Below are 14,255 nucleotides of genomic sequence, written 5' to 3' on the forward strand. Positions count from 1 at the left end.
ATAGATCTAGTTCAACATGTCTTAATAAGAGTCTTAAACTTAAAGGCAGGCTATGTATAACATTAACAGGCAGAGACTGCCTCTTTCAAGATGTACATGAATAATTCAAGCTGCGTTGGATGAACCTAAAACACATAATTACTGTTCGACTTATCTTAGTTTTAATTCTGCCATATCTGGACCCAGCACTGCTCAAACTTTGTGCTATCTTAAAATAACATCTTATTAGCATTCAGCAGGGGTTCCTTGGTAACACATTGTGCGAATAACTGCCCATTCTGTAAACCAGAAATTAGAGGACATTGATGAAAAAGGTTGCAATGAATTGGAAGTAATGACAGATCTTTTCGTCCACACTGGGATCAAGTATGTAAGTGAGAGGTCTGCCATTTTCAGTTCAATGCCCTGGGAGAGCAGTTAAGTGAGGACACATATTGTACAACAAGAGCGTGGATTTGGAAACTTCTGTTGGCTCGTGCTGGACGAGTGGTAGAAACGTTTTTTGGGGGATAAGTAGGAGATCAACAGGGCCTGCGGTGCCTGAAGCAAACCGAAAAGCAGATGGCAAGCGACGGACAGGGCTGACCCTGAGGCACCCAAAGGGGGAAATACTTGGCTTCAGCTCTGAACTGCTTAAAAGCCACCAAGAAAAAAGAGGAGACAAGAGCAGTGCATTGTTGGACATGCTGAGCCACGCTTATGCCAAACAAGCACTGAGAGACAAAGAGTACCCCAACACTCTTAAATCCAATGTTGAGTCTTTAAACTAAGTTCAGCAAGGAAGATCAGGGTGAATTCTTCAAAATTGCAGCCTGAGGAGAGGGTTAATGAAAAAAAAATGGATAAATAAAGGCTTTGGTTTAATGTTAAGACATGGAGACCCTCTAAAGTCAACTTGAAAAACAAATTACAGAAAACTGAAAGCACTAGAGGCAAGATGATATGAAATGAAAGAACCCATACTGTACTCTGCGCTTGCTCTAATTCCATTAACAAAATCCAAACCTGCCCAACCTCTTTAAGATGCCAGCAGCAAAAGCTCTGCAGTATACAAACCCATCTCATCGCAAAGTTTCCTGTGTTCGCAACATCTACAGCTCATAGTGAGCGGTCCCTTTTGTTAATCATTCTTGAGCCTTTGTCTGGGTTTTATGGGTTTTATTGCATGGCATATGTCACATGTTTGTGAGAGTGCATGGCTTCTTTTAGGGGGCAGCTACACAGACAGATGTGGATTTACTGCAAAGGGCTCCTATGAGCCAACTGTCAAAGCTGACAACTTTTGTGTGGGAGGTTGAATCAGTTGCGATCAAGAGAGGAACGAGTTGTTTTCCTCTGAAATGTAATCCGATTTGTGTGCCCAGCAGACGATTCCAATTCAACAGAAGGAAGAAAGCTTCTTGTAGACAAGCAGGTGACAATGTTTACTTCCGATCTGATAGCCAGAGGAGGCAACAGAGTTCCTGACTGTGAGCAAGTAAACTCATAACAACATTTTCACTAATCGATGAGCTTGAGGGGCATGACCTGCACACCAAACAGTGAGTGTCTGTTGATGTATGTGAGCAATACCAAGCGAGCGAGCTCTCCTACAGTGTGCCCCCATTTTTGTGTATATATCTACTGCATTCTGAAAAGATAATGATCTGGTCATTATTCTAATGTGTTAGGGGTGAGGGGCCTTTGAGTCCACCATGCCAGACAGATGCCCCAAACCAGGAATTAGGACCATATATGTTGGCAAACGTCCATGAGCATGTCACCCTCCTCCTTTGTCTTTGTTTCTATATTCCACAGAGAACACGTGCAAAGGAAAAAATGTCTGTGGAAAAGAAATTTAGAAATCACAAGGCACATATCAAATGGTGAGGAAAGTCAAAATCAAAATTGTAGCATCAAAGCCAGACAAAACTCAAAACCAATACAAAGCCTGTATGATCAGCAAGCACAGTCACTTTGATCAATCACAAGTCAACTTATCCAAATAACTAGGCGTCCACAATCACAAATAGCCGACAATAGAGTGCATCCAAAACTAGGATGAAAGCAAGCCAGTTACAGACATGAAAAACGATTATCTGTGATTTACATTTTAGCTCTTTCTGTAGTCTGTTTGCTATTCATTAACCAGAATCTTTTCAAAAGACACAATGAAACGGAGGTAGCGACAGTTTTTTTCTTCCATACTGTGCACAAAATACTGTACACCTGAGTGTACCAAATTATCGGGGAAAAATTTATTTTAAATTTTATCCATCAGTTGTTGACTGGATGTTGTGATTTGGGCGTTGCACTTAAAAATGAATGTGAGCTTTTAGTTTATTGTGGAGAGAGGCAGTTTTAAGTGGACAAAATGATTAGAAAAGTCCGGCATACATCTACAGAGAGAAATCTGACATTTCACTGGAAGATCAAATTATAACATTTTGATTATGAGGTAAAAAAAATTGCTAAATGAATCATTCGCAATATTATCTATAACATGTCATTACAAAATAGAACATCAAGTACACTGTGTATATGTAGGGAATGTCCCTATAACTTTCTCTGAGAGTCTCTCACCTCTTCAGGGAAACCAATAACTAAAAACATAAATGTGTCTGAAACATTTCAGCTTCGCCAAGTTTTTCTTCTAATGACTCACTGCAAGTTTCAGTGATTAAAATCAAGAGCTCGATGAGGGACAACCCAATGTTTTGCTGTTCTTTAACAAAGATCGTTTTGGGTGCTTACCCGGTATGTTCTTTCACTGCTGAACTCACCTTTCACATCCAATTTGTTCTCTTGTCTGTAATCCTCAGAACTTATAAAGATGCTGAGGGGAGGAAAAATGAGATAACCTACTTTTTCAAGTGGTTTTATGATGAATAATTTTGTCTGTGAACTCACTTTTATGATTTGAGCGATCACCCTTGTCTTACTTAATGACTTTTGTGCATCTTTGTGTATAGAATCTGGCTTCTCAACCCAAGAAGACCACACCTGCAAGGGAATCCTTTTCCCATCACCATTTTCCCAAAATAAACCCCAGCATCTCCAGCAGGCTTCTTTTCCAGACACACCCAACAGAGGGTTTCGCCTTGAGGTCAAAGGCACCATGCAGCACTCTGGCAGCCAATCAGAAACACCCTTGGAGCCCTAACTAGCCCCCCAGGAGCAGGAGCCACAACCTCACCTACCTGATAGCAGCTGGGCAGGAAGGTGCAATAACAAAACAGGCACCTATTCTACAGTTCTTCATCCTTCCTGCTTTCTTTTATTGATCTTCATCTGTCTTCTGCATTTCCTCTTTTTTATCTTGCACTTCTTTTCTTCTGAAACCTTTCTTGGCACCTTCACAGGCACAGATGTACATTGCAACGGTAAAATACGCAGAAGGTTTGTTTGAAGGCATTATCACTGAATGTCAAAAAGAGACACTCTATTCTTTTCTCTTCACTGGGTTTTTTTCTTTCCATGGTCTGTCTTTCGTGACGATATCGCTTTCATAAACAATGTCACTTGAAAGGGAAGTAAGATGCACATGTTGGGAAAAAAAATGAATACCTGAGCGAGGCTAGAGCGTTTGAAGTTCTTTGACTCCAACTGTAAAACGCCCTACAATGCAACACCCACTAACAAAAGACCCAGGTGGGGTCAAACACGCCTCTAAGGCATCAGAATCAGCAGCGTACAGTACACAGCCAGAAACCTGTAATGAACCGCAGGTATGTGGTGTGTGGGTGAGCACCTGCGCAATTGTAGTCTGTCTAAACAAACTTACACGTGGACTGATTTCATTATCTGAATGGGGGCCACAGTTAAACAATACACATAATACACCAGGTTGCCTCCGGAAGTCACAAGGATAGTTAGACTATAATAAGTTATGAACATTTATGCTGAACCTAACATAAACTGCTGACTGACTTTTTGTTAAAAGCGCTATTCAATCTCAACAATAAGTGGGAGATTATTAAGCAAATGTTGTGCATTGGGACACATTGCATTTGACCTCAGTTCCCCAAACCAACAGAGCTCCATCTTTACTTACACCTCCTCAACACTAACATGGCAATTAAGATAACAGTAAACATCAATTTGTTGTGGGGGTGAAAAAAAAAAGAGTATGCTAAATGAGCTAGCTCAAAGCGGTTACACAGTAATGAGAAAGCTCATTAAGTATTTTGTAAACCAGAAGTCCAAAATGTCTGAGCATCTGCTCTGCTTTGCCATGTGCAATGCTGTCAAATTTTGGAAGAAGGCAACGGACCTATGCTACACTCCTACAGCTTCTGTTAAACACATTAAACAAGCAATTAAACAGTTTCAAAAAGTTGCTGTAATGCAAAATTCTCAACAGATTCTTCTTTCTACATGTGAAACAGCATGTACTGTAAACCTTAGTCATGGTGGCGCATATTTTCTTTTTTGACAGGAATGAAAATAAGGCTGTGAGGGATAGAAGTACAGTTTGTTCAATGGCTTGTACTGTTGTTTCAATTGTTTAACTGACGAAATGTCTTTCTTAAATAAATGGTAAACAAAAACTTTATAATACAGTTTTGAAAGGGTTGAGTTGTGAAAATTACATGATGCAGACCTTACAGAGTTGAGCAAAGCTCCCCAACAAACTGCGTAAACACCCACCATTTAAAAAAAAAAAAAAAAACTGAAAGAAGTGGAGGGGAAAAAACTGATTTGCAGAGGATTTGTGTGTGTGTGTGTGTGTGTGTGTGTGTGTGTGTGTGTGTGTGTGATTATGGCGTCTACAGGGTCAGATTGATAGTTAGGCAAATTAATACATGTTAAAAAAAACATATAAAAAAAAATGTATAGCCTGAATGCACTGTAAGTCGCTTTGGATAAAAGCGTCTGCCAAATGCATAAAAATGTAAAATGTAATACTAAAGATAAACTTGTGTAATAGGAAATTACTTCGGCTTTGAAATGACAGACACCAAAAAAAAAGGTAACATTTATTTACAAGAGCTGTGCCACAACACCTATCAACAGCTCCATTATTGGTTCTGCTTTCAGTACTGGAGAATAAAAGATATATTCTTAGATGTTTTTATTAGTACATGAGCATTATCTTGCACATTTTATCTCCCCAACAGTTTCTAATTTGAAAGAAGTTTATAATGCATGTTCGCTATTCCCAATTCAGAAGACAGCAAGCATCTCTGAATGCTTCTCATACTCACTTCTCTCTGCTGGGTCTCACAGAGGAGCCATTTAAACTTGCCACACACATGCAGCCTGTCTCATAATGCTCATTTATACTGTCGCGCGGCTCCGCACCACACGTCTCCATGAGCGCATCTCGCAATATATGGACGAGGCTTGACGAACGCCTGCAACCTGTGTCAACATCAGGCCTGGCTCCATGTTTAAAACGAGTGTAAATTCAGTCTAACTGCTTTGCTAATTTCACTTGGATGAAATGACATTCAGCACATTTTCCACTTGTTCATAGAATCCCAAATACTTAAAAATGAATAAATCAGCCTATGTAACCTATGTAATACTTTAATTGTATTAATAATTGACTAACATAATACAGTTCTTTATTTACACAAAATAAACTAATCGTTCCTGTGAAATTCAATAAATAAGTAAATTCTGTAAAAGTAGTAATACAATTTTATATATATATATATATATATATATATATAAACCCTCCCAAAAAACAATAGAAAATTTAATGGATTTAAGAGTGTAATGGGAATTATATTGCCTTTAATGTAAACGATAATGGTGTTTACTGGTATTTGATGGATTCTGTTGGTGGGATGTAATTTGGCAGATGGGAAACATTAGAACAACAGTAATTCCTATTGGAATAATGCCCAAAACACATAACAAAAAGGATTTTTGTAATTGTTTTAATGGAAGCCATAAGAATTTCTGTGATGGTTTCTATTGTTTTTTTTAGCAGGGTAACGATACCCATAAGTTACTGTGCTGCACACTATTGACAATATTAAGCTGAAGCTTGACTTTGCAAAATTAAAATTGCAAATCAAATTGCAATCGCAATATCTATCAAAAAAAAATCACAATTAGATATTTTCCCCAAATCACAAAGCCCTATAACAGAGTGTGTGATATTGTATGTGCACACATTTAATAATCTGACAGAGTTCTGAAAAAGGTGTTTACATACAGAATGAAATCTTAGTAATGTCTATAGGAACGTTCTTTTCTTGTTTTCTTGGAAAAGATATAAAAGCAGGCAAAGTAGCTGAGAGTCTATTGTTGCGTTCACCTCTAAAACACCTCTACAGGTGGCTATTTTTAGTTAAGGGTCACAAGAGGCCAAAATGTATTATGGAAAACTTTTATTATGGAAAAATGTTAATTCAGTTTCCACACTCCAATTTAACTGCAACAATGATTATTTTACATCAGGTATAACGCACGGCATGTTTATCTTCTGTCATTTAGAAGGACTACATTAATTTGGCAATCTGAAAGATCCAATTTAATTATGTCCCTTGTCAACAGTCTATACTGTAATTGTGTAAACAAAAGACCATCCACATGGACAGAACATGTTTTTAAAAGAGTCCATTTTAACTTGTGACAGTGACTTAAGTACAGTAAGACAATGGTCAGAAAGGCATGCTGGGTAAATGGGGTATTCCTGCAGAGGGCCTGGAAAAATAATAATAAGACCGAGCACTGTAGTACCGCTGAATCATGTATTCTCCACAGACAGGCTTTATCCAAGGATTAATGAATCACATTAATTGAAAAGAAGGATAATAAGTTAGGATTAACTATGGGTGGAGAGGACATTTCTTTCTGGCAAAGAAGTAAAGCCATCTGACCAATTTAAGGCAAATGGGAAGCCTTTCTGACACATTGGAGGACCTTCTAACAGGGGAAATGAATACCACAAAACACTTGACTACTTAATTGTGATGTGCTTGGCTGAAGAGTTCTTCTTCCATTACCTGAGTCACTTGAACTTTATACAGAGTAACTGAGCATGGTTACATTCAAGTAAAGCTTATAGCAGTGTTTTAACTGGCTGCATCCCCACTGATGCTTCTGTTCTTGAGATGAAAGCCCTATAAATCTCCACACAGTGAGGTTTTAAATGCATTCTTCATAAGAGATGTACGCAAATGAACAAGCCTAAACAGCACCAGTGCTCTGATGGTAAGCTATTGGGACATTATCAGCAACTTAATAAAGATTCCCCTAAAATAACTAACTACTGAGGAAATGAAGCGAGAAGCATCCCCTGTGTGAGAATATATCAATGTCAAATACTTCAAAACAAATCCTACATTTAAAGAAGCTGTTAATGACAGACTCGGTGTAATATATAACTCTCAAGAGCAAGCCAATTCTCTCAGCAATAATAGTCTTAATGCAAACTCTAGACGTGCTTTTCCTGACAAAATGAAATAAATAAATCATTCATCGCCTCTGGACAAAAGTGCTGAGCTTTGTGAATAATGCAGGCACATGTTAAATGCTTATTAAAATGCTTCTCTGCTAATTGTGTCCTAATTGCATTGCATCTATTCACATGATGGACTTGATACAGTCATGCATCACAATATAGCTATAATACAGTTAGTTAACCATCTATTCATTACAACTGACCTTTAAAATAATAAAATAAGGATTGCATCTGGAGAGTGTTTGTGCATGGCCGTCGCTCTGAAATGCTCTTCCTGTACCTCACTTTATCAAAAGCCATTTGAGTCAGTCTAACCTGCAGCAGATGTGGTGAATAATGACCATCATTAATTCAGCCCCAGCACACCTTTCGTCCAGACTGGAATAATGGCTCTGCTGGGCCACCTGCACAGCTGTAGCAGACAGCGGAGAAACTAGGCTAACCTCTAGTATGCAGTCTGAAGAAGACTGTACCATCTCTTATTATACCATGCTCACATGGTTGATTATTTGAATGGAAATAGAAAAATTCCCAAACTACAATTTAACACTATTTCACCATTACACATGCATAACGTAGTTCATCTCTTGATTTGGAGGACACAGATGGTCTCCTCATCTCATGGGGGTTCTGAGATGCTGCGGTGTGTATGAATAGGGTGGAGTCAGTCCACCCATACAGGAGCAACACAACCGTGATGGGCTGCTCCAATTTATACCGTAAATAATTCAGCACAGAAGCACTGCAGTGAGAGTGAAGGATAGTGTTAAAACAAGGGTTCTTTAGAAAAAAGAAGGAATAGAAAGTGTTTACTTGTTTTGACTAGGGAGTTGGGCATTCATGGATTTACTCGGTTTTTACACATGCCAGATTTAATTTCTTTTTAAAAACAACCCACCTGGGGCCAGCTGCACCAGTCATGTTTGTAAGTTACAACTTAGAGTAGGGGTAGCATAAGTGGGAAAACATGCACTATACAATGTCTGACTGTTGCACCATTAAATTTGAATGAAAGTTTCCAACCAGGAATGATAATTGAAATAAAAATTGCAGGCCAGTGGTGCCATACAGCTCATGTTTTACCTGAGTGGCTTCAATCCTGAACAAAAATAAAACAGTAAAATGTTTTTGTTCTAAACTAAACTTTTTTTGTGTGTTTTACACACCTAGGCCTATACTTTATCCAGTTTTATATATAATGTAAAACATTTATATTATTACAATTTAATAATATATAAAACCAAGAAAAAAAGTGGAGTATTAAACATTATATTTTTTCTTCACTATTATTTATATTTTTTATAATAAAACATTTTATCGTTTATAATCGTTTAATAGAAACATAATTTGGGTAATTAAAATGTTTGGCTTATTTTTATATATATATATATATATATATATATATATATATATATATATATATATATATATATATATATATATAGTAAATTAGGGCTGGGCGGTATATCGGGTTTGAACGATATATTGATATTTTCTTTTTAAGCAATATATTGATATACAGTAGTTTGATACACGAGGACACAGACTGAGCTTCCGTGGAGAAAGTGCATAATCCAATCTGTTCTAAAAATGTGACAAGTTTCATATTAAAGGGGTCATATGATGCAATTTCAAGTTTTCCTTTCTCTTTGGAGTGTTAAAAGCTGTTCATGCATAGAAAAGATCCCTAAAGTTGCAAAAATCCAAAAAGATATTCTTTATAAAAGTTAAGACTCGTCATCGCCCTCCTAAAACATCTCGTTTAAACACGCAGCCACATGTCTACTTCACCGTGTGGGAAGATTTGCATAACACCGCCCAAATGTTCATGCAAAGAAAGAAGGCGTAACTTTGATTCTTGCTGTAGTATTGTTACTGCCGCCGTCATGTCATGGAGACACTGTGTGTTTCGTTGTGAAAGCGAAACTACTTTGTTTGGCCTTCCAAAAGAGGACACAACTAGAAATCAGTGGTTAAGTTATACTTACAACACTGTTCCAGAACAGTTCAAAATATTGTGATTTTAAAAGTGTGTGAATGTAAAAATGCTATTTTAAATATTTGTTTACTGGTTTATTGTGTGTTTTATTACTGTATTAAGTTATTGTATTTTATTAAATTTAGTTTGTATTTTAGATTATTTTTATGTTTTAATTTTGTTTTTTGGAAGTGAAAAAGAAAAAGTAATTGTATAATTTATAGTGACAAACTGTAAATTGACACTCCCAGAATTCCCTGTATGACACTTCATGTTTTTTGTTGAAATAAGTTTCTTCTTAGTTTTTTCTTATCAGTTGTGTACATTAGGGTTTAATCTAACATCTAATGTTGTTAAATTCATGTTTATTGCATTATTCCAGTATCATGTGTGTCACCATGATGGGGTTTAATGCTTGTGTGAATGACACTGTGCACCTTCTATATACAAGTAATGCCCTCCTCAGCTCGTAGAAAAGCTGTTTGTGATGAGCTTTGGTTCACCATGTGACCTTCTCATCACCAACAGTTTTTGGTGGTTATCAGTGCATTACAATGGTCCAAAACAGATATTAGTACTTCAATCTGTTGGTTTATTAACATTACATCAGTTAGCCTTAATGAAATATGGTATTTTATTGTGAATTTAAGTTAAGTCTGTAAAACCTAAAATGTTGCTACCATATTTTTTACAGTGTATAAGTCATTTTAATCAGTAATTATGTCCCCACTGGATTCAACAAATGCCTTGTTTGTAATGGGTTTTATTGTTTTTGTCTCGTCGCACCAGGCATGACAGTATGGTAAGGGCGTAACATTTCCATCACACACTTGAGGTATTCGGCCAATCACAATGCACTGGATAGCTAGCCAATCAGCGCACACCTCGCTTTTCAGAACGATGAGCTTTATAAAAATCTACACGTTTCAGAAAGGCGGGGCATAGAGGAGAAACAATAATGTACAGTATGTGGAAATAATGCGTTTTTTAACCTTAAACCACATAAAAAAATTGCATTACACCAAATACAGAAAATAATGTTCTTTTTAGCAATGTCATATGACCCCTTTAAGGCCTTTAAAAACTGGTAAGCCACTAGCCTACTCATGCTGTTTAATGTGTTTGAGATCTGCTTTCTTCTTGAATGCATATTTCACAGGTATATTCTCCATCTGTAAATGTCAGAAAGCCATAAAAATATTTACATTTTTCTGTCAGAAGTGTATGAGCCTTCTGTTTTTGGATTCTCTGCTAAACTTCACTTCAGTGAACGAGCATCGCCACGTGCATAAAATATAAAAAATATACATTCTGCTTTTGTCCTCAATTATTTTCATTTTTATTTTAGTGAATTTAACTTCAGCTTTAAAAGCTTTATTTTTGTTTTTAGATTACAATGTTAGAATGAAATGTGATTTAACCCTTTTTGCACATAATATAAAGGCTTACATGGTTACATTCACTTTATTTGTTTTCATAGCCTTTTATATGTATGAAATACACACACACACACACAGTGGCATGCGAAAGCTTGGGAACCCCTTGCAGAATCTGTGGAAATGTGAATAATTTTAACAAAATTATTTTTTATTTAGTACTGTCCTGAGTAAAATATTTTACATAAAAGATGTTTACATATAGTCCAAATAGCTGAAATTATTAAAATAACCCCCTTCAGAAGTTTGGGAACCCTTGATTCTTAATACTGTGTGTGGTTACCTGGCTGGATGATCTATGTTTATGATCATGTTCATGAGTCCCTTGTTTGTTCTGAACAGTTAAACTGAGCACTGTTCTTCAGAAAAATCCTCCATGTCCTGCAGATTCTTCAGTTTTCCAGCATCTTTTGCATATTTGAACCGTTTCCAGCAGTGACTGTATGATTTTGAGATCCATCTTTTCACACTGAGCACAATTGAGGGACTCAAACACAACTATTAAAAAAGGTTCAAACATTCACTGATACTCCAGAAGGAAACACAATGCATCTGTCCTGAAATTATTTACTACCAAACAGTCATTTTGAATTCATAATGACCTATTATTTACGTCTGTAAATTTCCTTGAGAAGACTGTCTACCTCACTCTGATGAGAGAAAAAAACAACAACTTTTTACATGACATAATAGGGGCGTGGCTTACCTTGATTGAACTGTCACTTTCAATTTGATTGAACTGTCAAAACCCAAGCTGACTAAACTCAAACCAGTCCAACTCAGATAACTAACTCATTCTACTAAATAGCACTGCAGACACAATGAGGTTAATTAATTTCATTGCCTTATACTGTTAAAGCCTTACTACTCAACTTGCATACCATAATGCCCCTATGAATCGCTTTACGAGTGTATTTTTTATTTTTTTATTTTTGGTCTAGAGATGACATACTTCCTACTAAAACAGGAAGTGTTAGACATATTTTAAATATCTGATAGCCTTTAGCTAGATCACAGCCGTAAAACCGTTGCTACCTGCTAGTCAGCTGCAGGTTATATAGGAGGAAGGAAATTCTCATACAAGACGGGACAAAAATCTGTAGTGTATATTACAGGATAAAAAAAAAACCTTTTTTTTTTTCAGGAGAAAAACTTATTTTTATGACTATATTTGCCAATTTTCTCAGCATTTAAGAGGCCTTAGCGAAAAGACCTAGACTCAAAGGCATAAAAACTTAGATTTTTATGTAATGTAGTCTTTTACAGTACACAATGACCTAATCAGAATCAAATTCTACTAAGAAAGTAAAAACAGTTTGTTTACATAATCACAGGTGATAGTAAACAACACTGCATGAGTCCTGGCTGTTTAACAAGATTGTGTTAATGATTTCAAGCTTCAACTGCAGAAATGCAGTAATAAACAACTGGGCAAAGGTCACGACCATCTGACCATAAACTTACCCAGCCTCCATTTTCCTCGATCCAGTTTTCCAGTGGCCCGTTCAGGTAGTCTGTCATCCAGTGTGCAATATTATCTACCTGGGACGCCATCTCCCGGTTGAAGCTCTCCACACACATGGTCCCACCAAACTCAAAGAAAGCGACGATCCGCCCCCAGTTCACTCCGTCTCTGAAGAGCTCTTCAGCCACAGCTAAGAAGCTGCGTTGTGCTGCACTGGGACTGAATGTCATCTGGTGGGACATCTCCTCAAATTCACGCTGGTACATCCTTTCTATCTGGTCTCCAGCCTCGCGTAACGATCGGTAGATCCTCGAATAAGGGTCTGAACGTGTGACCCGGTTTGCTATCAGGCATTCAGAGTTGTTTCCCCCTCCGGCTGAGGGAGCCTGGAGCCTCCTGTCAGAGCTCGGAGAGGAGTCCTCCACTCCCGTATTGATAGTGTCATCATCCTCCCCGGAAGATTGAAATTTCCACTCATATCCCTTCTTTGAAAGTTTGTGATTGAGGTATTTCTCCACAATATTCCGATTGTCATAGCGAATTTCGTTGGCCATCGTTATTAAACACGACAAAAACGGGCGACAGCAGGAAAGAATCGGTTACTCGAAGTACATCGTAACGGACAACGTTCCCTCACAGAGAAAAGCTCCGAAAAATGTCAAATTCACATCGCGTTGACGCGAGTTCTCTCATTAAAATGCAATTTTTTAGGAAAATTATATCATTTAGTATCACATTCATTGGTTATTACTCATAAAAACGTTATTTTTTAACTTTATAGCCAGAACTGTCAGCAAACCTGCACGTCCAGCGCGCTGATGGATGGATGTATAGATGGATTGGCCGTTGCTGCAGCGCGCGGTCAAGATCCAAGCGCGTCTCGAGCGCGGCGCGAGGAATGCCCCTTCACTGCTCAAACTCACTGCGCTTATATTCCAGTGAACCTCCAGCCAAGAGCAAGAAAAAAAAACGCAACGTCGTTGACGTTACAAGACCGAAGAAGAGAGTTAAAGCAAACGCTGTATTTCTAATAATTCCACTGACAAACGAGGTCCCAGAAAGACGGAAGAGAAAACAGCAACCAAGTCAACGCACGAAGAAGCACTTTTGCTGTGTGTAAAATGTACAAGTAGATTTCCACCCTCTTTGGCAAGATGCAGTTTTTCCAACGCGCGGCGCGGATCGTGCAGAAATTAAGCGTGCTCCGTCACCGCCGACGAATGACATCGAGGCTGGCGCGTTCATTGAAGCGACGCTAGAACGCTTTTGAAACTGAATACTGAATATACTCGCTCACTGGGGCGGCACTTCCTCTACGTCACACCATTCATTGCTTTTGGCGTAGTACTCTCCAGATGAAGTGTATTTATGGTGGCTGGGTTTGTGTTTGAAGTGCACTTCTTTTTATTCCTTTCAGTTTTGTCAAAGCTACTTTTCTTTTTATTCCCACAGGACTCCATACTTCAGGCGTGTTTTTAAGTACAGGGTTCTCACATTTTGACAAATAAATTTACATTAGGGGACCCAGAGAGTGTCATAACACAGTTTGTTCAAACTTGTGGACCTACGTATTTTTGTTATTGTTGTTGTCGTTGTTTTATATAGATAGATAGATAGATAGATAGATAGATAGATAGATAGATAGATAGATATTCAGTCTTCAGATTATTCAGAAAACATTCTAATATACTGATTTGCTGTCCAGTTAGGCTATTATCAGTTTTTATTGATGGCCAATTATTAATAAAAATTCACATTATTACAGTGTTGAAAAGTTTTTGCTACTCAGTATTGTTGTGGAAAATGTAATACATGATAGCCTGAAAGATCAGAAGAACAATATTTTTTCAAAAAATTATTTTGAAATATTATAATTGCCTTTACTTTCACTTTTGATTCATTTAATGTTTCCTTGATGAAAAAAAAGTAGTCATTTATATACTGTAAGTATTGACATTCAGTTTTCACCATGTTGGT

At 37.5% G+C, this 14,255-nt stretch overlaps 1 protein-coding gene across 1 annotated transcript in view; it reads right to left on the bottom strand.

The window, feature by feature from the left end:
• LOC109085764 (apoptosis regulator Bcl-2-like) overlaps positions 1 to 13,576 on the bottom strand; it is a 52,230-nt gene extending 38,654 nt beyond the window's left edge. Inside the window, exon 1 of the mRNA XM_042752524.1 lies at positions 12,278 to 13,576. Within this exon, the coding sequence (XP_042608458.1) occupies positions 12,278 to 12,832 (555 nt within the window). The 5' untranslated portion in view covers positions 12,833 to 13,576. The remainder of the gene's footprint in view (positions 1 to 12,277) is intronic.
• Between the last annotated feature and the right edge of the window lie 679 nt (positions 13,577 to 14,255).

The sequence above is a fragment of the Cyprinus carpio genome, chromosome B24 (genome assembly GCF_018340385.1).
Source record: "Cyprinus carpio isolate SPL01 chromosome B24, ASM1834038v1, whole genome shotgun sequence".
NCBI classification, from domain to species: Eukaryota; Metazoa; Chordata; class Actinopteri; order Cypriniformes; family Cyprinidae; genus Cyprinus; species Cyprinus carpio.